The sequence below is a fragment of the Pistacia vera genome, unplaced genomic scaffold (genome assembly GCF_008641045.1).
Source record: "Pistacia vera cultivar Batoury unplaced genomic scaffold, PisVer_v2 Contig849, whole genome shotgun sequence".
Lineage (NCBI taxonomy): Eukaryota > Viridiplantae > Streptophyta > Magnoliopsida > Sapindales > Anacardiaceae > Pistacia > Pistacia vera.
This window is the reverse complement of record NW_022196722.1, coordinates 1,273,015-1,294,527: the sequence shown is the minus strand read 5'-3', so window position 1 is coordinate 1,294,527 and position 21,513 is coordinate 1,273,015. Positions and strand designations below refer to the sequence as shown.

At 35.7% G+C, this 21,513-nt stretch overlaps 4 protein-coding genes and 1 non-coding gene across 11 annotated transcripts; 3 read left to right on the top strand and 2 right to left on the bottom strand.

Annotated features, from left to right (window-relative positions):
- The first annotated feature begins 338 nt into the window (after window positions 1-338).
- LOC116118617 lies at window positions 339-441 on the top strand. Its single transcript, XR_004126177.1, has one exon. It is a non-coding gene; the product is annotated as a U6 spliceosomal RNA (small nuclear RNA).
- Window positions 442-1,983: 1,542 nt separating this feature from the next.
- On the top strand, window positions 1,984-9,136 carry LOC116118540 (2-succinylbenzoate--CoA ligase, chloroplastic/peroxisomal). Of its 4 annotated transcripts, none has more exons than XM_031404520.1 (10): window positions 1,984-2,614; window positions 3,507-3,579; window positions 4,921-5,089; window positions 5,212-5,310; window positions 6,347-6,444; window positions 6,630-6,823; window positions 7,286-7,413; window positions 7,933-8,321; window positions 8,408-8,540; window positions 8,750-9,136. In XM_031404520.1, exons 1-10 carry the CDS (start codon window positions 2,415-2,417, stop codon window positions 8,815-8,817), a joined length of 1,551 nt encoding a protein of 516 aa, XP_031260380.1. In that variant the 5' UTR covers window positions 1,984-2,414; the 3' UTR covers window positions 8,818-9,136. The 4 variants fall into 4 exon arrangements, with proteins under 4 accessions (XP_031260380.1, XP_031260379.1, XP_031260378.1 ...); XM_031404519.1 differs by having other exon boundaries at window positions 1,988-2,614; window positions 7,286-7,338; window positions 8,408-8,622; window positions 8,750-9,135; XM_031404518.1 differs by having other exon boundaries at window positions 2,118-2,614; window positions 8,408-8,622; window positions 8,750-9,134.
- Window positions 9,137-10,345: 1,209 nt separating this feature from the next.
- LOC116118596 (caffeoylshikimate esterase-like) lies at window positions 10,346-11,320 on the bottom strand. The gene has a single exon (XM_031404583.1). The coding sequence runs from the start codon at window positions 11,318-11,320 to the stop codon at window positions 10,346-10,348; it is 975 nt and encodes a 324-aa protein (XP_031260443.1).
- A 1,322-nt stretch (window positions 11,321-12,642) lies between these two features.
- On the top strand, window positions 12,643-15,565 carry LOC116118605 (2-succinylbenzoate--CoA ligase, chloroplastic/peroxisomal-like). 4 transcript variants are annotated; one of them, XM_031404595.1, is made up of 6 exons: window positions 12,643-12,955; window positions 13,141-13,334; window positions 13,797-13,924; window positions 14,444-14,832; window positions 14,919-15,133; window positions 15,261-15,565. In XM_031404595.1, the coding sequence occupies exons 2-6, from the start codon at window positions 13,192-13,194 to the stop codon at window positions 15,388-15,390; spliced, it is 1,005 nt and encodes a 334-aa protein (XP_031260455.1). In that variant the 5' UTR covers window positions 12,643-12,955; window positions 13,141-13,191; the 3' UTR covers window positions 15,391-15,565. The 4 variants fall into 4 exon arrangements, with proteins under 4 accessions (XP_031260455.1, XP_031260456.1, XP_031260457.1 ...); XM_031404596.1 differs by having other exon boundaries at window positions 12,857-12,944; XM_031404597.1 differs by having other exon boundaries at window positions 12,870-13,334; window positions 14,919-15,051.
- Window positions 15,566-16,825: 1,260 nt separating this feature from the next.
- On the bottom strand, window positions 16,826-17,800 carry LOC116118595 (caffeoylshikimate esterase-like). Its single transcript, XM_031404582.1, has one exon. The coding sequence runs from the start codon at window positions 17,798-17,800 to the stop codon at window positions 16,826-16,828; it is 975 nt and encodes a 324-aa protein (XP_031260442.1).
- Window positions 17,801-21,513: the final 3,713 nt, after the last annotated feature.

The window sequence follows — 21,513 nt, the reverse complement described above, 5'->3', positions numbered from 1 at the left end:
TTGGTGTGATTATTAGGTTCTAAACTACTTTGTACAGTTACAAGAAATCTTACCAATTAATGAATGCATTAAATATATTACAAAAAATAAATTCCCTGAAAGGGAACAATTTAATTACAGAGATGAAATTAATAAATTTAATTACATAATATAGCATTGTGGGGATCTCGGCCCAACATTAACAACCCGGGTACCAGTCCTATTACCCGTTCTCTTGGAAAGTCAATACGTCACGTGACGTGTCAAACCAGTCATCAAATTGGAAACGGACTATCCCACATCGTATAGTTGAGAAACAGTATAGTTATTTATAAATAAAGAGAAGACCATGGCGTATTGTCTCTTCGGAGACATCCGATAAAATTGGAACGATACAGAGAAGATTAGCATGGCCCCTGCGCAAGGATGACACGCACAAATCGAGAAATGGTCCAAATTTTTTTTCATCTTTCTCCTTTGAACTGGGATTCTGTTTCTCGAGGTATAAATTTCTTTTTTAATTTCTCTTTCTGGGTTTGGATTTTTGAACTGTGTTTCTTGTTTCTGGATGTTTATTTTGTTTGAATTTTTTGAACTGGGTTTCTCTTACTGGTTTTGTATTATTTTGTTTGAATTTTTCAACTGGGTTTCTGCCACTGGTTTGATTATTTGGTTTGAATTTTCGAACTGGGCTTCTCTTACTGGTTTGATTATTTTTGTTTGAATTTTTGGACTGGGTCAGTGTTTCTGGGTTTGTTATATTGATGGTTGAATACTAAATCTAACGCGTATTAAACCATTCATTGCCGATTTTATGTGCGTATTTTACATGCCAATAATTAATTGGGTATTGGTTGTTGTTTCATGCGTTGAACTTGTTGGATTGATGTTTCTGAAATATCCTTTAACAAAATTTGACCACGCTTTAGCGTCTCTCAATGCATGATGCCCTGTGTAATTTTCTTCAGAGGTGTTTACTGGCGTTTGGACGTCATGCACGGCTGCCGTATCTTCCGTCGCCGCGATTGACGTCCATTCTCCGACAGGCGGCGGCCTTTTTTCCGCCAAGGCTGGGAGATCGACGGACGGAAAGCCTTCATGTGCCAGCTGTGACGCCGGAAGCGTGAAGGAACGTTGCCGTCCGGGAACTTTGACCGGCGTTGAGTAATTCTGAAAATTTGGAATTTTTATTTTTTAAATAATTACTTATATTTTTTAAATAAAATTTTTTAATAAGAAATTATTTTTATTTAATAATTAAATTATAATATATTTAAATATTTAATAAAATAATTAAAGGGTATAATAGGAATATTTGTTTGAAATAGGGACAAGGATAGAATTCCGACCCATTCTTTGCCCTTAGAATACCCATTCCCGCATTTGCCAAAATAAACAAGGGAATGGGCATTCCCTTGCCCATTCCTTTGGAAAACTGTGAAATAAACACGCCCTTTATGTGTTCTTCTGCTATATCAGATGTATAAAGCTCCAGAAATATGAAACCAAACATTGTTTAATTTATTTAGGATGTAATGATAATTGGACAGTTCCATGTCTGCTAAATCTCACATGACTTGTGCTATATGTTACTTTCGTTGAACTGTTTAGTGGAATGGGACATTATGTATCGTCACTTTTGAAGAATTATAATCAGTTTAGTTTGTGCATACCTTAACTAATCTTTCAAGGTTTTAAAACTGTCATGTCAAACAAATAAAAACTCTACTGATTATCTCTATTAATGTTTGGAGAGACTTAAATTCAGAAACTCTTAAGATCTCTTTTTATTCTCTTACCATCAAGTCACTTGATTTATAACGTATAAATTTATCTTCTCTTTTTAGGGATCACTTTCTCTTACTTGTTCAAGGAAGCTGTGGCCGTGCCCCTTGAGAGCACACTAATCTTTCAAATGCTTTGATTCAATTTTCTCTGTCATCCTGTTGTGAATGCATTCAAAGGATTACATCCTACACTTTAGACATAGAAATTTCTGGGATGCATGCAAAATGCAACAATTTGACCGGTGAACAGCATTTCAGAGCGCTACTTACCCATTTCCATACAAAATTTCTTTTTCCGTTGTTCCACTCAAAGTATAACTGGGAAAGCTTTAAGGATATATATTTTTTTTTTTTTCAGAAAATGATTATTAAATTCTAATTCAATTTGGTCAAATAATTGAGTGAGATAAGATAGCTGGTAATCACATCCTCCAATAAAATTCCATTGTGACGTACCCAAAATCACCGGTCCGTGACTCCATCAGTCCTCTCTACTAGATAGGATTTAATATCCACAATTCCACATAACAAAAGCCGCGCTTTCAACCTCCACTCTTCTTTTCAAAAACACTAACGCCACATTCTACTCTTCAGTCTTCTGTTCTCAACAGAATTTTCCAAAATTTTCCCGATTTACCCCCAATCACAATGTTAAATTACTCTCAGGCTCACATTTGCCACTGCTTGAGCCGCCTTGCTACTCTCAAGCGGAATTCCGTCGTCACCGTCTCCGGTAACCGCCGTAAAACCGGTGAGCAGTTCGTTCATGGCGTGTTGACCTTGGCGCGTGGACTGCTTCAACTCGGCCTCCGCTCCGGTGACATTGTCGCTGTCTCCGCTTTTAACAGGTCCAATTTTTGCTACTCAATTCCCGAAAGCATGTTTTTGAAAACAGTTTTTTTTTTTTTTTTTTTTTTTCCTGAAATGATAAAGTAGAACGATCGGAAGTTTTGCAATGGTGAATTACTGTGGAAAGTGCTTTCTGTTTTGGAAATCGAAACGCGGCGTTTAAGTTTACAGAGTAATGTTTAAAGGAATTTTAATAAGTTTATTGTTGGCAGTAGGAGTTAGTATTATTGGTTTCAAGCTTGAATAGGAGCTACTTTTGCTTGTTTATTAATTAAATTAAGCAAATGTGTGAATAGGCAGGAATAATATTAGAAAGTAATTTGTTAAATAGCACTTATCAGGCTATTCTTCAAGAAAATAGAAAAGGTGTATACATTTGAAAATAAGGTTGTGAAGTTAGAAATCAAGGAATATGGCTGCTTTTGGAAGTGTCTTATCATAATGTGTTTCCTAATATGAACGTTTATTTGATATAACATTTGGAAGTTCTTTAAGAAAAATATATCTATTAATTGCTTCTCTGCTAGAATTTCAAATGCTTTTCTTGTCATAAAAATCTCTTTTAAAAAGTGATTATAAGGTAATTCTTCAAAAAAAGAACTTCCATTTCTTTCTTTCCTTTTTTTTTTATTTCATATTAATTTTTTATTGTGTAACAGCATGTTCCAAATTCACCCTAAATCATCTTAATTGGGGTGAGTAAATGTGAAAGTATAAGCAATAATATATTGATCGGATCTATTTATTTTACGCATCATTATCTCACTTCGGTGGTAGCTCTTTTATAAGCATATAATGAGCTCTGCTTTCATGTTAGTTTTTGGAATGATTGCCTTGTAATTTTCTATTTCTGTTGTTAATTTCTGATGAGCATAAACTGTGGTTTTCCAGTGACTTGTATTTACAGTGGTTGCTTGCTGTTGCATTCATTGGATGCATAGTTGCTCCTTTAAATTATCGATGGGTAAGTATTACATTGCTCCTTTGGTGGTAACATCTAGAACCTGGGGTGGTTAGATGTAAATATTTGAGAATTTTCTTGACTGCATATATCTTAGACATTTAGAATAATTTTAAGACACTTGAATGTCATTGATGCTGTATTTTACAGTGCAGCTAGTACATGGTTCATAAAAAAATTTTCTTAATGTAATTTGATTCCTTGATTACAGTTTGACTTGGCAATTTTGATATTTCCATTGCGACAAATTCTTAAATTGAAAAGGCAGACACTGCATAGAATTAAGTTAAGAGGTTTCCTGGAGCCAAATTGGTAACCATGTGTATTGTGTAAGTGCCAATAGTTTAATGAATGAGCTATAGAAATTAATGTATATCACTGATGAATACCAGTCCTAAATCTTCCAGTTACCACGCCAAATATCAGCAAATCACCACAACACAACACAATAATCCACACACACAGAGAACACAACCAGTAAACAGCAACAAATAAGAGCAATATAATCAGATAATCAGATTAAAATAGAAAATATGGGTGATAATATTCAGTGAATAAAACAGTACCACCAGCTGGTTTTCGAGGGCCAGCACCTCCCAGGTACAATTCATGTACAAAATCAGATATTCCCTACTCCTACTTTTCTCTCCCTTTTATTCTGACATTAGGATTCCAACAAACTACCAAGCCACCTGTCCCCACGTGATTTACCCCTTTTGCCTCTTTTTCCTATTTCCTGTCTTGCGCATATACCACTTAGAGATGCCAGGTCCATCAATTACTGACCCAAATTCAAGAGAATTACAATTTTGGGAACCAAGATACAAAATACCAGCCAGTATTTATAACAAGAAGCTTTGCTGAATTTAGCATGCAGAATCTGATAAACTTTTAAGTCAGTATATATGAAATTTATAAGAATAAAGTTTCCATGTTTTGGCTTTTTCATTCATTTATTAATATATACATATTCTTATTGATGCCATAATTATTCCAAATGCATGGAAAACTATTTTTTTAGAATAGTACATGATATACTGATGCAACATGTTCCCCATATCACTTACATTATTTAGATAAGGATGAAATGATTTTCATTTAAGCAATTAAGCTAGGAGAAAGGAAATGGTAATCTAGGTTTTGCCAACTGAATATGATAGAGCAGATATAAAGTCATAAGCATTTCCAACTTCTGTGAAATTAAACTGGCCACAGGAGAAATTCATATATTATCCTCTATTGTAGTTGTCTCACATGAAGGGAGATGGTACAAAAGTGAACTTTGCATAAGAATAACCTTGTACATTACTGCAGATCTAATATCAGCTTCTTATCAACTTGCAGAGTTTCAAAGAAGCAAGGTCAGCGATGACAACTATAAGGCCAGTAATGTTGGTTACTGATGAGAGTTGTAACTATTGGTACTCAGAACTGCAGAGTAATGCCATACCTTCTTTGAAGTGGCATGTGTCTTTGGGCTCCCTATTGTCGGGTTTTAGGAGAATATGGAGCAGTATGTAATGTCCTTGCAATCTATTGATCATATATTTACATAAGATATTCAATTAATATGATAACTAAACTTTCAGTAATTTGCTTCTAATAATGTCATTGTTGTTTTCTTCATTTTGCCAGTATTAACTACTGATATGATTAGGGAGCACTGTCTAACATCTCCACCACTGAATTATTCCTGGGCACCTGAGGGAACTGTTATAATATGCTTCACTTCGGGTAAAAGTTTACTTCTTTTCTGATCTATTATTCACATAGAGCACATATGAATGCAAGCTGAAGGAAGAATGGCTTTTATCTTCACCAAGTATTCCAAAAGCCTGTGTTCCTCAGGCAAATGAATAGGATGGCAGTATAGGCCAGATATGGATATGCGACTGTCTGTTTTGTAAATTTCTTATCAAAGAATGCTTTGTACATGTGCAAGTTTCTAAGATGAAAAATTATTTCATGTCCTTGCTCAGTGAGAGTAAGGAACTGCCATTTACAAGAAAAAAGCTTGTAGAAGGTAACACTATTAGAATGCTGTGATATGCTAAGGACTGGTATTTTAGCTCAGAATTCTGAGGCTCGCAGGATTTTTAGTTTGTAAATTATTACTGCTCATAATGTTGGAGACCATAGTTTCTACTTAATATCTTATCCTCAACTTTCAGCTCTTCCTAACTTTTGATCAGGAGGATCACCTGTTATCCTTAGAGTCATTTTTAAACTAAGGTTGCTAAACAAACAGAATGTAGAATTTTCTACATGAATTTACAACATTCTATTATAAAAATGGGAAATTCGAGTGTTAGATACAAAATAAATTCCATATGGTGTTAACTTCTCCAATGTTCTGTCTTCAATACGCTTTAGCTACAGACTTCTCTAATCATCTGTAGCATGCAAAGTATTTTCTTTATTATTACTTTTTTATTTTTTATTTTGGTCAAAGGACTTCATTAGAAACTAATAAATAATAAAAGAATTTGAGGATCTTCCTAGCATTGCTATGGCCTGAACCTCACTGTTCATACATACAAAGTTTCAACAGCTTGCAACATTCAAAATTTCTTAGGATCACTTTTAACTAAGTTGGGAAGGGATAATGAAATGTGATGTTCACAAATGTAGAGATTGTGGCACCCATTCTGTATAATGTGAAGCCATGACTTTTAGATATTTTCTTTCAAGTTTCTCGCATACGCCCTTAGCTCACACAAAATTCTACCTTTGAAGATTGGATTTTGGCTTGATTGTTTCTTTATTGTAGGAACCACTGGAAGGCCGAAGGGAGTTACAATAAGCCATTCAGCTTTAGTTGTACAATCTCTTGCAAAAATTGCCATCATTGGCTACAGTGAGGATGATGTATGCCTTTCCTCATATAATAAATATTCAAATTTAGGATGAATGAAGGAATATTGCAATGAAGTAATCATTCTGATGGATAAAGAGCTGAGAATTTCTTGAGTGAAGTTTCATATATGAGCAGGATTGAACAGTAGATACAACTCAAGGATGACCTTTACATCTTTATGCTGTTGGATTTGCAGGTTTACTTGCATACTGCTCCATTGTGCCACATTGGTGGTTTGTCCTCAGCCATGGCCATGCTAATGGTAGGAGGTTGCCATGTGTTGTTTCCCAAGTTTGAAGCTACGTCGGCGGTTGAAGCCATAGAACAACACTCTGTGACTTCTCTAATCACTGTCCCCACGATAATGGCAGATTTGATCACCCTAATTAGGTAAATAATGCATCCTAATAGTCATGAAACAATCACGATGTGCTAGGTTTCAGAATGTCTTTGGTTATTTGATCCATTATTTTTCATACAATCTGTAGTTTGAATTTAGAATATGGATCTACTATCTTTAATATTGCATTTTATCATGTTTTTACCTGTACACATTACTAAACAAATGGTTTTTCCTTGAAGTTTTGGCATGAACGAATATAAACTTCTAATTTGCAGATATATACTTCTAAGCCTTTTTCTTCATCCCACAACCCTTTATATCATCTATGTGATGTTTTACTTGCTGCCTAGTGTAATTTATTAGAATACTCTTCTAAAGCCTTGTACCTATTTCCCACTCTAAAATAGTTATTGTTCCCCCGCAGCTTGAACCAAAAGGTTATAATACTGGTGTTTTTGTATCTGTAATAGGTAGTTGATTGCCTTTGTTAATAATTTTACTTTTGTCAGGAAGAAGGAAACTTGGAAGGGAAAGGACAATGTGAAGAAGATACTAAATGGAGGTGGGAGTTTGTCCGTTGAGCTTATCAAAGATGCTACCAAATATTTCCCTAAAGCTAAGCTTTTTTCAGCTTATGGTTTGTCTAGCTTGTCCCACTTTTTTCTTTCACTGTTGATCTAATACATTCTGCTTTAAAATAATCTTTGAGGTAACACTGTAGTAGTTGTTTGGAATCTGGAAGCTACTTCAGTGCGTAATGACTTCTAGAGGCCACAATCTGTATAATTGATACATTAAATATATGCACTCATGCCAAAGTGGATTTAATTGATAATCCTAGGGCCTTGTTTGCTCTGCCCTCTAAGCAATGAGAACTTCTGTGTCTTTACAATAGTTTAGATAAGGTAGAGCATTTTAAACTTACAATGCTTGTAGGACTTCATTCATCCTCACTGCACGTTCCAATAAGCTTAACTCAATTTGTCTTACTAAACACCCTTAGGGAGCATGGTCTAAATTTATTAGAACATGTATGTATATAGAAGTTGTTGAAAGTGAATTATATACACATTCTTGTTTTTCTTACAAACTTGTCTTACACTATTTGGTAGTGGGTTGCTCTTGTTAGCTCATATTTTCTGTGTATTATATGCAGGGATGACAGAGACATGCTCTTCGCTAACCTTCACGACCATCTATGACCCTACAATTGAAACCCCCAGCCAGCTACTGGAGACATCCTGTAAAACACATTGCAATTCCGTTCACCAACCACAAGGTGTTTGTGTTGGCAAGCCTGCACCACATATTGAATTAAAGATATGCATTGATGGCTCATCTAATTTCGGAAGAATTTTGACAAGAGGTCCACATGTAATGCAAAGATATTGGGATCATGATCCAGAAAAGTCATCAGACTCGGATGATGAGGCTTGGCTTGACACTGGTGACATTGGACACATCGATAACTGTGGTAATGTATGGCTAATTGGACGAAGAAGTGGTCGTATCAAGAGTGGAGGGGAGAATATTTATCCTGAAGAGGTAAATCTTCATGTTGTTAATTGATCTCTTTACGAAATTTCTGGTCATTTTTCAAGATCTGAAATGTAAATTTTTTCTGACAATAGATAGAGACAATCCTATTACGACATCAAGGAGTTATTGCAGTCCTTGTCGTGGGAATCCCAGATACCCGCCTGACAGAGATGGTGGTTGCATGTGTCAAATTAAGAGAAAATCGGCAATGGTCTGATAAAAAAAGTGAGCAACCTGCTGAAAATAAGCAGCTATATTTATCCAGTGAAGTTCTCAGACAACATTGCCTAGAAAATAATTTAACCGGGTATTTTCTTCTAAATTATGTTTCATCTTGAGGGCAGAGAATCCTCTATTTCATGTCTATCCAGAATCAGCATGTGGAGGAATTGAAAATTCATGGATTATTTACTATTTAAATTTTCCTCCTTCAGGTTTAAAATACCAAAAGTATTTGTCATATGGAGTAAGCCATTTCCACTCACCACAACTGGGAAAATAAGAAGGGATCAAGTTCAAAGAGAAGTTATGTCTCACCTCAAATCCCTGCCTAGCAATCTCTGATAACCCCGATTTTAAGGTGAGCTTGGAATATACAGACTGCAGGATCTTTCAAAAGAGGGTTTCTTGCCTTTTGGACCTATCACTGAAACGTAAGTTTGGCTGCTTCAAGGGAACCAAAACCTCCCAGATTTTATTAATACGCTAACTGCCTGCCTTGTAATCACTGCAGGACTCTTATTTATACAATAACTCTTAACGTTCATAATAAAACTAAATTCCTACAAATTATGTATAAATGCATGACTCAATTGACACTTAATCCAACAACGGCTAAAAATTAAACAAATAGAAAAATCTGGTATCTATCACGATTGCTATGTGATATATTTCGATTAATTTTTTATTTTTCATTTGTATAAATAAGTTTTATGTATGGATTAAGTAGGATTGGTTTCATTTAAAGGGTTAAGTAAGGATTAGGGAACATTTATTGACGCGGTTTCATTTGTGAGAAGATGAATTTGAATTGGATGAGCAAGTTCTTTCATCTATGACTCACGTATCAACAATTATTTTTATGAATAAACAGATTTTTCACTCAAAAAGTTTCAAAATATTATTTGTTCACCCAATGTTTATATTTTATTAATATCTAAAATACACTTCACTTTCTTAGTCGGTATTTGATGAGTTACTAAGAGTTAAGATAAGAGGATTTTTGTAGAGTGGAAGTCAGTGGATCTAATGGTAATGATCGATTGAATATTCATCATTGGAATCAGTTAAGAATAAGAAACCCTAGCTTTACGGTGGCCAACAATCAGCGAGAAATTAAGTGTCAGAGTAAGAGAGGTTTTGTAGAGAGGAGACCAAGGATTCAAATAGTGGTGATAGAAAGAATTTTTGCCGTCGGAATCGACTTTGGGAAATAACGAAATATTAACTTTGGGTGGAAAAGTAGTATTTTGAATTTTTTTTTGGGTGGAAAATAGTATTTTGAAATTTTTTGGGTGAAAAAGTGTAATTAAGGCAAAACTTGGGTGGGAAAAAGTCGTTTAGTCTTATTTTTATTTACAAAAATTAGTTAATCCTTGCTTAAGCCTCTACATGAAACTATTAGTACAATCATGTTATCAAATTGATTTGCACGAAGGTAGTTATTTGAATGTCAACTCATATAACTTGTTAATTAATTAAACAAACACCAATAATTAATTAGTAACCTCGATTCTTATTGTAAAACTTAATATTTTTACTTATTTTAATTCATATTTTTAACAAATGTGTAGTGCATCATCGATCTTGAACATTTTCTAAATCATTTTTTTCTTATTTAAAACAAACCTCTTCAACTTATAATTTAGCTTTTGATAATAGTGAACATTCAATTAATTATTTGAACATGAACTGCAAATAGGAAAATCACGTTTCCTAATGCATGCAGTTACATATTCATACAAATTATTTTCATTTTCTTTTAAATACAAACATTAAATAATATATAACAAATAAACCTAAGAAATTAGTTACTTCATTCTGGCTTTAGCTTTGGCTGCTCTCTCTTCCATCCATGAAAGCACATTCCCAAACACAATCTCAACATTCTCCTCAGTCTCCCCCACCAAAATATGCCACATTCCCGAGAAAATTTTCAAAGTTTTGTCCTCACTTACAGCTGATTTATAAACAAACCTAGCAGATTCATAATCACAAACTGTATCATCCTCTCCATGCAACATTATAAATGGAACCTCAAGCTCATGGCAATGCATCTTTATATACTCACAAACCCTCAAAAACTCCATTGCAGTCGCAGCTGGCGGCTTCCCGGACGTCCGCCGATTAGGGTTTCTCGCCACCAGTCTCCTCTTCCACTCCTCCTTATATAACTTGCTAGCCACCGGCTTTGAGGCCACTGTTTTCCAAGATGGTGCAAATAATGCAGCCAGAGGGAGGAGCTTCTCCAAGGGCCATATTGGCTTGAACTTTGGTGAAATACCACACATTGAACCACTCAAAATCAAACCATCCCATTCATATTTTTGTTCTAAACAAATAAGAACCGAAATTGCACCTCCAAGCGATTCGCCGTACAGAAATGAAGGCAACTTAGGGTTTTTAGCTTTCATAGAGTCGAAAAAAGCTATGCAATCTCGAACGATGTATTGAATTTTTGGGATGTGACCAGGTGCCCCATCGGAGCAGCCGTGGCCTTGGAGGTCGAGCGCACAAACTAAGAAGCCGGCTTTGGCAATGGCGACGGCGGTCAGCTCAAACAGCCAGCCGCTATCGGAGGCATAGCCGTGCACCATGGCGACGAGGCCTTTGAGGTGGGTGGAGGAATCGGGGCGCCAAGACTGAGTGAAGATTTTCATGTTCTTTCTGTTGAGCATGAAGGTTTGTTGATGAAGGATTTGATGTTTCTTGTAGAATTGTTCTCTGGTGAGATCTCCATATGGGCTGTTTTCATTAGCTTGGTGAATAGGGTGAGAGTAAGACATTTTTGTTATGAAGGAGATTGATGAGAATGAAAGATTTTATATATAGAAAATATTTGTAGAGATCAAGAAGGGGAGAATAATTCCTAGGTTGACAGCTAAGAATTTTCGTATATATATCGTCTAAAAGTTTATTATATTTAAATATTTTATTAGTTTTTATGATGAATGTAAACATAATCAAAATTTTATTAAATACATATATAAATATATGTATATAGAAGTTGAAGTCCCTCGAGCTGATTTCATTTTTTCTTTTTCCTTTGCATAAATCATTTACCTGAAGAGGTAAATCTTCATGTTGTTAATTGATCTCTTTACAAATTTCTGTGCATTTTAGATCTGAAATGTAAATTTTTTTCTGACAATAGATAGAGACAATCCTATTCCGACATCAAGGAGTTATGCGTCGTTTTGTGGGAATCCCGATACCCGCCTGACAGAGATGGTGGTTGCATTTGTCAAATTAAGAGAAAATCGCAAGGGTCTGTAACAAAGTGACAACCTGCTGAAATAAGCAGCTATATTTATCCAGTGAAGTTCTCAGACAACATTGCCTAGAAAATAATTTAACCGGGTATTTTCTTCTAAATTATTTCATCTTGAGGGCAAGAATCCTATATTTCATGTCTTCCAGAATCAGCATGTGAGGAATTGAAAATTCATGGATATTTACTATTTAAATTTTCCTCCTTCAGGTTTAAAATACCAAAAGTATTTGTCAATGGAGTAAGCCATTTCCACTCCCCACAACTGGGAAAATAAGAAGGGATCAAGTTCAAGAGAAGTATGTCTCCCCTCAAATCCTGCCTAGCAATCTCTGATAACCCGATTTTAAGGTGAGCTGGAATATACAGACTGCAGGATCTTTCAAAAGAGGTTTCTTGCCTTTTGGACCTATCAGAAACGTAAGTTTGGCTGCTCTCAGGGAACCAAAACCTCCCAGATTTTATTAATACCTAACTGCCTGCCTTGTAATCACTGCAGGACTCTTATTTAACAATAACTCTTAACGTTCAAATAAGAATTTTCTACATGAATTTACAACATTCTATTATAAAAATGGGAAATTCGAGTGTTAGATACAAAATAAATTCCATATGGTGTTAACTTCTCCAATGTTCTGTCTTCAATACGCTTTAGCTACAGACTTCTCTAATCATCTGTAGCATGCAAAGTATTTTCTTTATTATTACTTTTTTATTTTTTATTTTGGTCAAAGGACTTCATTAGAAACTAATAAATAATAAAAGAATTTGAGGATCTTCCTAGCATTGCTATGGCCTGAACCTCACTGTTCATACATACAAAGTTTCAACAGCTTGCAACATTCAAAATTTCTTAGGATCACTTTTAACTAAGTTGGGAAGGGATAATGAAATGTGATGTTCACAAATGAAGAGATTGTGGCACCCATTCTGTATAATGTGAAGCCATGACTTTTAGATATTTTCTTTCAAGTTTCTCGCATACGCCCTTAGCTCACACAAAATTCTACCTTTGAAGATTGGATTTTGGCTTGATTGTTTCTTTATTGTAGGAACCACTGGAAGGCCGAAGGGAGTTACAATAAGCCATTCAGCTTTAGTTGTACAATCTCTTGCAAAAATTGCCATCATTGGCTACAGTGAGGATGATGTATGCCTTTCCTCATATAATAAATATTCAAATTTAGGATGAATGAAGGAATATTGCAATGAAGTAATCATTCTGATGGATAAAGAGCTGAGAATTTCTTGAGTGAAGTTTCATATATGAGCAGGATTGAACAGTAGATACAACTCAAGGATGACCTTTACATCTTTATGCTGTTGGATTTGCAGGTTTACTTGCATACTGCTCCATTGTGCCACATTGGTGGTTTGTCCTCAGCCATGGCCATGCTAATGGTAGGAGGTTGCCATGTGTTGTTTCCCAAGTTTGAAGCTACGTCGGCGGTTGAAGCCATAGAACAACACTCTGTGACTTCTCTAATCACTGTCCCCACGATAATGGCAGATTTGATCACCCTAATTAGGTAAATAATGCATCCTAATAGTCATGAAACAATCACGATGTGCTAGGTTTCAGAATGTCTTTGGTTATTTGATCCATTATTTTTCATACAATCTGTAGTTTGAATTTAGAATATGGATCTACTATCTTTAATATTGCATTTTATCATGTTTTTACCTGTACACATTACTAAACAAATGGTTTTTCCTTGAAGTTTTGGCATGAACGAATATAAACTTCTAATTTGCAGATATATACTTCTAAGCCTTTTTCTTCATCCCACAACCCTTTATATCATCTATGTAATGTTTTACTTGCTGCCTAGTGTAATTTATTAGAATACTCTTCTAAAGCCTTGTACCTATTTCCCACTCTAAAATAGTTATTGTTCCCCCGCAGCTTGAACCAAAAGGTTATAATACTGGTGTTTTTGTATCTGTAATAGGTAGTTGATTGCCTTTGTTAATAATTTTACTTTTGTCAGGAAGAAGGAAACTTGGAAGGGAAAGGACAATGTGAAGAAGATACTAAATGGAGGTGGGAGTCTGTCCGTTGAGCTTATCAAAGATGCTGCCAAATATTTCCCTAAAGCTAAGCTTTTTTCAGCTTATGGTTTGTCTAGCTTGTCCCACTTTTTTCTTTCACTGTTGATCTAATACATTGTGCTTTAAAATTATCTTTGGGGTAACACTGTAGTAGTTGTTTGGAATCTGGAAGCTACTTCAGTGCGTAATGACTTCTAGAGGCCACAATCTGTATAATTGATACATTAAATATATGCACTCATGCCAAAGTGGATTTAATTGATAATCCTAGGGCCTTGTTTGCTCTGCCCTCTAAGCAATGAGAACTTCTGTGTCTTTACAATAGTTTAGATAAGGTAGAGCATTTTAAACTTACAATGCTTGTAGGACTTCATTCATCCTCACTGCACGTTCCAGAAAGCTTAACTCAATTTGTCTTACTAAACACCCTTAGGGAGCATGGTCTAAATTTATTAGAACATGTATGTATATAGAAGTTGTTGAAAGTGAATTATATACACATTCTTGTTTTTCTTACAAACTTGTCTTACACTATTTGGTAGTGGGTTGCTCTTGTTAGCTCATATTTTCTGTGTATTATATGCAGGGATGACAGAGACATGCTCTTCACTAACCTTCACGACCATCTATGACCCTACAATTGAAACCCCCAGCCAGCTACTGGAGACATCCTGTAAAACACATTGCAATTCCGTTCACCAACCACAAGGTGTTTGTGTTGGCAAGCCTGCACCACATATTGAATTAAAGATATGCATTGATGGCTCATCTAATTTCGGAAGAATTTTGACAAGAGGTCCACATGTAATGCAAAGATATTGGGATCATGATCCAGAAAAGTCATCAGACTCGGATGATGAGGCTTGGCTTGACACTGGTGACATTGGACACATCGATAACTGTGGTAATGTATGGCTAATTGGACGAAGAAGTGGTCGTATCAAGAGTGGAGGGGAGAATATTTATCCTGAAGAGGTAAATCTTCATGTTGTTAATTGATCTCTTTACGAAATTTCTGGTCATTTTTCAAGATCTGAAATGTAAATTTTTTCTGACAATAGATAGAGACAATCCTATTACGACATCAAGGAGTTATTGCAGTCCTTGTCGTGGGAATCCCAGATACCCGCCTGACAGAGATGGTGGTTGCATGTGTCAAATTAAGAGAAAATCGGCAATGGTCTGATAAAAAAAGTGAGCAACCTGCTGAAAATAAGCAGCTATATTTATCCAGTGAAGTTCTCAGACAACATTGCCTAGAAAATAATTTAACCGGGTATTTTCTTCTAAATTATGTTTCATCTTGAGGGCAGAGAATCCTCTATTTCATGTCTATCCAGAATCAGCATGTGGAGGAATTGAAAATTCATGGATTATTTACTATTTAAATTTTCCTCCTTCAGGTTTAAAATACCAAAAGTATTTGTCATATGGAGTAAGCCATTTCCACTCACCACAACTGGGAAAATAAGAAGGGATCAAGTTCAAAGAGAAGTTATGTCTCACCTCAAATCCCTGCCTAGCAATCTCTGATAACCCCGATTTTAAGGTGAGCTTGGAATATACAGACTGCAGGATCTTTCAAAAGAGGTTTTCTTGCCTTTTGGACCTATCACTGAAACGTAAGTTTGGCTGCTTCAAGGGAACCAAAACCTCCCAGATTTTATTAATACGCTAACTGCCTGCCTTGTAATCACTGCAGGACTCTTATTTACACAATAACTCTTAACGTTCATAATAAAACTAAATTCCTACAAATTATGTATAAATGCATGACTCAATTAACACTTATCCAACAGCGGCTAAAATTAAAACAAATAGAAAAATCTGGTATCTATCACGATTGCTATGTGATATATTTCAATTAATTTTTTATTTTTCATTTGTATAAATAAGTTTTATGTATGGATTAATTAAGTAGGATTGGTTTCATTTAAAGGGTTAAGTAAGGATTAAGGAACATTTGTTGACGCTTTTTCATTTATGAGAAGATGAATTTGAATTGGATGAGCAAGTTCTTTTATCTATGACTCATGTATCAACAATTATTTTTATGAATAAACAGATTTTTTACTCAAAAAGTTTCAAAATATAACTTTTTCACCCAATGTTTATATTCTGTTAATATCCAAAATACACTTCACTTTCATAGTCAACATTCGGCAAGTTACTAAGAGTTAAGGTAAGAGGGTTTTTGTAGTGTGGAGGTCAGTGGATCGAATAGTAGTGATTGATTGAATATTCATTATTAGAATCAGTCAAAAATCAGTTAAGAACAGGAAACCTTAGCGTTACGGTGGCTAACAATCAGCGAGAAATTAAGTATCTGAGTGAGAGGGGTTTTGTAGAGAGGAGATTAAGAATTCAAATGGCGGTGATAGAAAGAATTTTCGCCGTCGAAATCGACTTTGGAAAATAACGGAATATTAACTTTGGGTGGAAAAGTAGTATTTTGAAATTTTTTGGGTGGAAAAGTGTCATTAGGCAAAACTTGGGTCGGAAAAAGTCGTTTAGTCTTAATTTTATTTACAAAAATTAGTCTTAAGCCTCCACATGAAACTATTAGTACAATCATGTTATCAAATTGATTTGCAAGAAGATAGTTATTTGAATGTCAACTCATATAACTTGTTAATTAATTAAACAAACACCAATAATTAGTAACCTCGATTCTTATTGTAAAACTTAATATTTTTACTTATTTTAATTCATATTTTTAACAAATGGGTAGTGCATCATCGATCTTGAACATTTTCTAAACCATTTTTTTCTTATTTAATACAAACCTCTTCAACTTATAATTTAGCTTTTGATAATAGTGAAAATTCAACTAATTATTTGAACATGAACTGCAAATAGGAAAATCACATTTCCTAATGCATGCTGTTACATATTCATACAAATTATTTTCATTTTCTTTTAAATACAAACATTAAATAATATATAACAAATAAACCTAAGAAATTAGTTACTTCATTCTGGCTTTAGCTTTGGCTGCTCTCTCTTCCATCCATGAAAGCACATTCCCAAACACAATCTCCACGTTCTCCTCAGTCTCCCCCACCAAAATATGCCACATTCCCGAGAAAATTTTCAAAGTTTTGTCCTCACTTACAGCTGATTTATAAACAAACCTAGCAGATTCATAATCACAAACTGTATCATCCTCTCCATGCAACATTATAAATGGAACCTCAAGCTCATGGCAATGCATCTTTATATACTCACAAACCCTCAAAAACTCCATTGCAGTCGCAGCTGGCGGCTTCCCGGACGTCCGCCGATTAGGGTTTCTCGCCACCAGTCTCCTCTTCCACTCCTCCTTATATAACTTGCTAGCCACCGGCTTTGAGGCCACTGTTTTCCAAGATGGTGCAAATAATGCAGCCAGAGGGAGGAGCTTCTCCAAGGGCCATATTGGCTTGAACTTTGGTGAAATACCACACATTGAACCACTCAAAATCAAACCATCCCATTCATATTTTTGTTCTAAACAAATAAGAACCGAAATTGCACCTCCAAGCGATTCGCCGTACAGAAATGAAGGCAACTTAGGGTTTTTAGCTTTCATAGAGTCGAAAAAAGCTATGCAATCTCGAACGATGTATTGAATTTTTGGGATGTGACCAGGTGCCCCATCGGAGCAGCCGTGGCCTTGGAGGTCGAGCGCACAAACTAAGAAGCCGGCTTTGGCAATGGCGACGGCGGTCAGCTCAAACAGCCAGCCGCTATCGGAGGCATAGCCGTGCACCATGGCGACGAGGCCTTTGAGGTGGGTGGAGGAATCGGGGCGCCAAGACTGAGTGAAGATTTTCATGTTCTTTCTGTTGAGCATGAAGGTTTGTTGATGAAGGATTTGATGTTTCTTGTAGAATTGTTCTCTGGTGAGATCTCCATATGGGCTGTTTTCATTAGCTTGGTGAATAGGGTGAGAGTAAGACATTTTTGTTATGAAGGAGATTGATGAGAATGAAAGATTTTATATATAGAAAATATTTGTAGAGATCAAGAAGGGGAGAATAATTCCTAGGTTGACAGCTAAGAATTTTCGTATATACATCGTCTAAAAGTTTATTATATTTAAATATTTTATTAGTTTTTATGATGAATGTAAACATAATCAAAATTTTATTAAATACATATATAAATATATGTATATAGAAGTTGAAGTCCCTCGAGCTGATTTCATTTTTTCTTTTTCCTTTGCATATATACTCATTTCTACATTGGAGGGACGAATAAGGAAAATTCTTTTTTTTTTTTTATAATTAGGGTGTTCAGGTCAGTTTACGCTCACCTCATCATCTAGGACCTAGAATTATCGACCGGGTAAGAGTTCCAGTAGTTACTCCTATTAACAACCAAGGAGGAACTCAAACTCAGAACCTCTTGAGTAATACACTCAAAAGTTCTAATTGAACCACTCAGTCACCTAAAGATAGTTAACTACAATAAACAGTACATAATTATAATTGATTATAATTAAGCAGATTTTTAAGTAATTAAAGTTAAAAGAAAAGTTTCATCTACTCAGAGTTATTGATTATCCTTATCTGGATATCATATTTAATTATTTTTCTTTTCCTTTCTCTAATTATTCTATATAACGTAAATTGTATTATCAATTTTTTTTATAATATCATAATTTATAAGGGTTTTCATATTTAATATGTACACGATCATATGAATTCTTATAAAACAAATTGTAATAAGGGATGGACCCAAAATTTAATGTTAGAGAGGGCAAGTTTAATATAAATAATATAAATTTTATGATAAAAATGACATTAGGGGCCAAGAAATAGTTTATTTACATTTTCTTTTTGACTTCTAATTGATAAAAACAATTAATAAAATACTTATCTTCTTGAACAAACATAAATTTATTTATTTAATAAACAATAAAAAATTGATTTTACTTCTACATGGGTGGGATAAATTTACAAAGTGAATTATATCAAAATTAAAAAAAAAAAAAAAAACAAATATTAATAAATTTCTTTGTAAGTGGGATTATGAGCCTTCACTCATCTATGAATGGGTTTGTGACGCCTGTCTGTGATTGTAATCTCTATGTACAACGATCAAATTATATTTAATAAATAAAATACCAAGATGATAATATTATTGAATTAATATAATCTTTCTATTACAACAATCAAATTATATTTAATCAAATATAATATCGAGATGATAATATTATTGAGTTAATATAATCTTTTTGAGTAAGATTTAGGAAATCATTTTTATAAACTAAAAAAATAATAAAAATTGGAAAGCTTCAAATTAGAAGTTGCGTTACAGGAAGTGTCCACATGTAGTTTAGTTATGTCTGTTACAAAGTGGAATTCGCTAGAGACAGAACTCAAAACTCTTTCTCAATCACGCAACCAATTCATGCAAACAACGTTCAACTCCCATCATTTAATTAAAACTCAATGCGTGATGCTCTAATCTATTCGCGTATTATTTGCTTAATTCATTTCATTAATTATCAGATTACCTCATATTATATATTTTTTTCCTTTTTACTTTGAAAATCTAATTTTAAACCATAACACAAAAGTTAACTAATATGTAATATATATTTACCCTAATTGCCATTTCATCTAATGATAACACGTAGGACTGTAAACGAGTCGAGTTTTCGACTTATCGAGCTTGGCTCCTTTACTACAGGGTCAAGCTCGAGTTCGAGCTCGAGCCAGACGAGCCTGGGAATTGTGACTCGAACTCGAGCTCGATTGATTTTGAGTCGAGCTCGAGTCAGCTCTCGAGCTTACGAGCTCCCTTTTTTATTTTTTAAAGAAAAAAATAAAAATCCTTTTTTCCTATTTCTCGTTTACAAAAAATTATATATATACATCTTCTAACATTTTTCCATATTCTTGTTCTGTTAGTTGAGTTTGCACCCTAGTTGTCCTGTTATTATTTCTGTTTTATTTTCATTTTCTTTCGTTGTCTTCTATTTTTCAAACTTGAAAAAGGGTTGAAATGGTGGAACCTGTCGGGAATATTTCGAGTGTCTTGGGTGTTGTTCTCCAAGTTAGCAAGTGGTTGGCTGCTCCGATTGGGCGTCGATTTACGTACTTGTACAATTACAATACCAACTTTGATAATCTCCGAGAAGAAGTTAATAGGTGTTATGCCTAAAAATACAAGGGCTGACGTCAGGACCATTTAGCCCACAAAGGTCAGATCATTGGAACAACCACCGTCTGCGTCTGTCATGATAGTGGGTGCGCGTCAGGCAAGTCAGGAAGCTGTGGTGTTCCCAAGTGTCCAATCCCTGATCTAAATCGCGCAAATCACTCTGGAAGGTGGGCAATGTGACATAAAGAAGGATTTGCACGGATAATCCCACCAACTTAAAGATTTAGTGATCATTGCCTCATGGCATCTGATTATAAATTGGGAATTCATCTCTTATTAAAGGGATTCACACATTTTTACTCTTGATTAATTACTCTCTCTCTCTCTTTAGAATTCTGAGCATTTGATACCTTGTAATATCATTGTAAAGTCAGTCAGCTAATAGCGACCTGACCCTTATCATCAATATAAGCATTAGTGGACGTAGGACTTGCTACCTTAGCATCCGAACCACTTTAAAAACTATCCCCATTGCATTTACTATCTCTTTATCCATTACATTCACGTGTGACTTCTGGGCATTTCACACGTGCGTTTCGTTGGTGCAAAATCACGCATCAACAGTTTGGCGCTAGAAGGAGGGCCTGATTTGGTGTTCATCCTTCATCAGGAGAATCTCCAACTTACCAGTCCTACAGCAACGAATGGCCCGCCAACCAGAACATGACCAAACCAACCAGGGCATTGAGGGGTCCCCCCAAGTTCAGGGGGATACTTCTTCCAGAAAACCTTCAGCCTCGCAGAATGCTGTGGGAGATATCCCGTCAAGCTCACAGTTTGACCCCGCTATAAGAAGCTACCTGGAGAGGTTTGACAATACTCTCTAGACGGTCAACCAAAGGTTGGACCGCTTGGACCAAGGCGCGCCATCTAAGTCAGCTGTGGCGGTACAACCGCCAAAAACGCCTGCAGGTCATGCGAAAGCGCGACAAAGGGAAATAGCCCGTGCTGTGAGCACTGCAGCGTGAAGACGAAAGGGTAAGCAAGTGGCAAAAAGCAAGCCCACGGGCTCCAAAGGGCCAACAAACACCGACTGTGTCCCAAACAGAACACCAGTCTCGTTGAGACTCGGTGAAAAGACGCAGCCTGAGCTGTCCCATGCCACGTCATAGGTACACACCCATAAAAGTGCTGGACGGGGTGATTCTTATCACCGTCAGCAAACCAATCCTGGTCGTCACCGTGCGAGAGGGTCCCACACTTTGCGGGGCGGTTCTTACCACCGCGAAGGTCATGAGAATACCCCGCATCTTTCATCACCATCGCACGCCTCTAGTCAGCGTGTGTCGAGAGTGGCTGGAACCGCCAGCCGAGGCGAAGAAGAGCCCGACCTCCAGACATTCCTCAATCGTAACCGCGAGAATCAAGCTCGAGTGGGTGAAAGCAACCCCCAAGCGGCTCCGTTGCTGCAAATTGAGGAGCTGTAGCGAGCTCTAGACAGGCTAAGGGCTCAGCAAAATGAGCAGGGACAGGTCGCATCTGTGTCTCCCTTCTCTCCCGAAG

What these genes read in the sequence shown, in the direction of transcription:
- LOC116118540 (XM_031404518.1), top strand. Translation starts at nt 2,415, where the DNA reads ATGTTAAATTACTCTCAGGCTCACATTTGCCACTGCTTGAGCCGCCTT. An exon ending in CTCCTTTAAATTATCGATGG is followed by an intron (nt 3,580 to 4,920) that starts GTAAGTATTACA and finishes ATCAACTTGCAG; the next exon opens with AGTTTCAAAGAAGCAAGGTC. An exon ending in TTGGCTACAGTGAGGATGAT is followed by an intron (nt 6,445 to 6,629) that starts GTATGCCTTTCC and finishes TTGGATTTGCAG; the next exon opens with GTTTACTTGCATACTGCTCC.
- LOC116118596 (XM_031404583.1), bottom strand. Translation starts at nt 11,320, where the DNA reads ATGTCTTACTCTCACCCTATTCACCAAGCTAATGAAAACAGCCCATAT.
- LOC116118605 (XM_031404594.1), top strand. Translation starts at nt 13,123, where the DNA reads ATGCTGTTGGATTTGCAGGTTTACTTGCATACTGCTCCATTGTGCCAC. An exon ending in TAAGCTTTTTTCAGCTTATG is followed by an intron (nt 13,925 to 14,443) that starts GTTTGTCTAGCT and finishes TATTATATGCAG; the next exon opens with GGATGACAGAGACATGCTCT. An exon ending in AGAATATTTATCCTGAAGAG is followed by an intron (nt 14,833 to 14,918) that starts GTAAATCTTCAT and finishes TTCTGACAATAG; the next exon opens with ATAGAGACAATCCTATTACG.
- LOC116118595 (XM_031404582.1), bottom strand. Translation starts at nt 17,800, where the DNA reads ATGTCTTACTCTCACCCTATTCACCAAGCTAATGAAAACAGCCCATAT.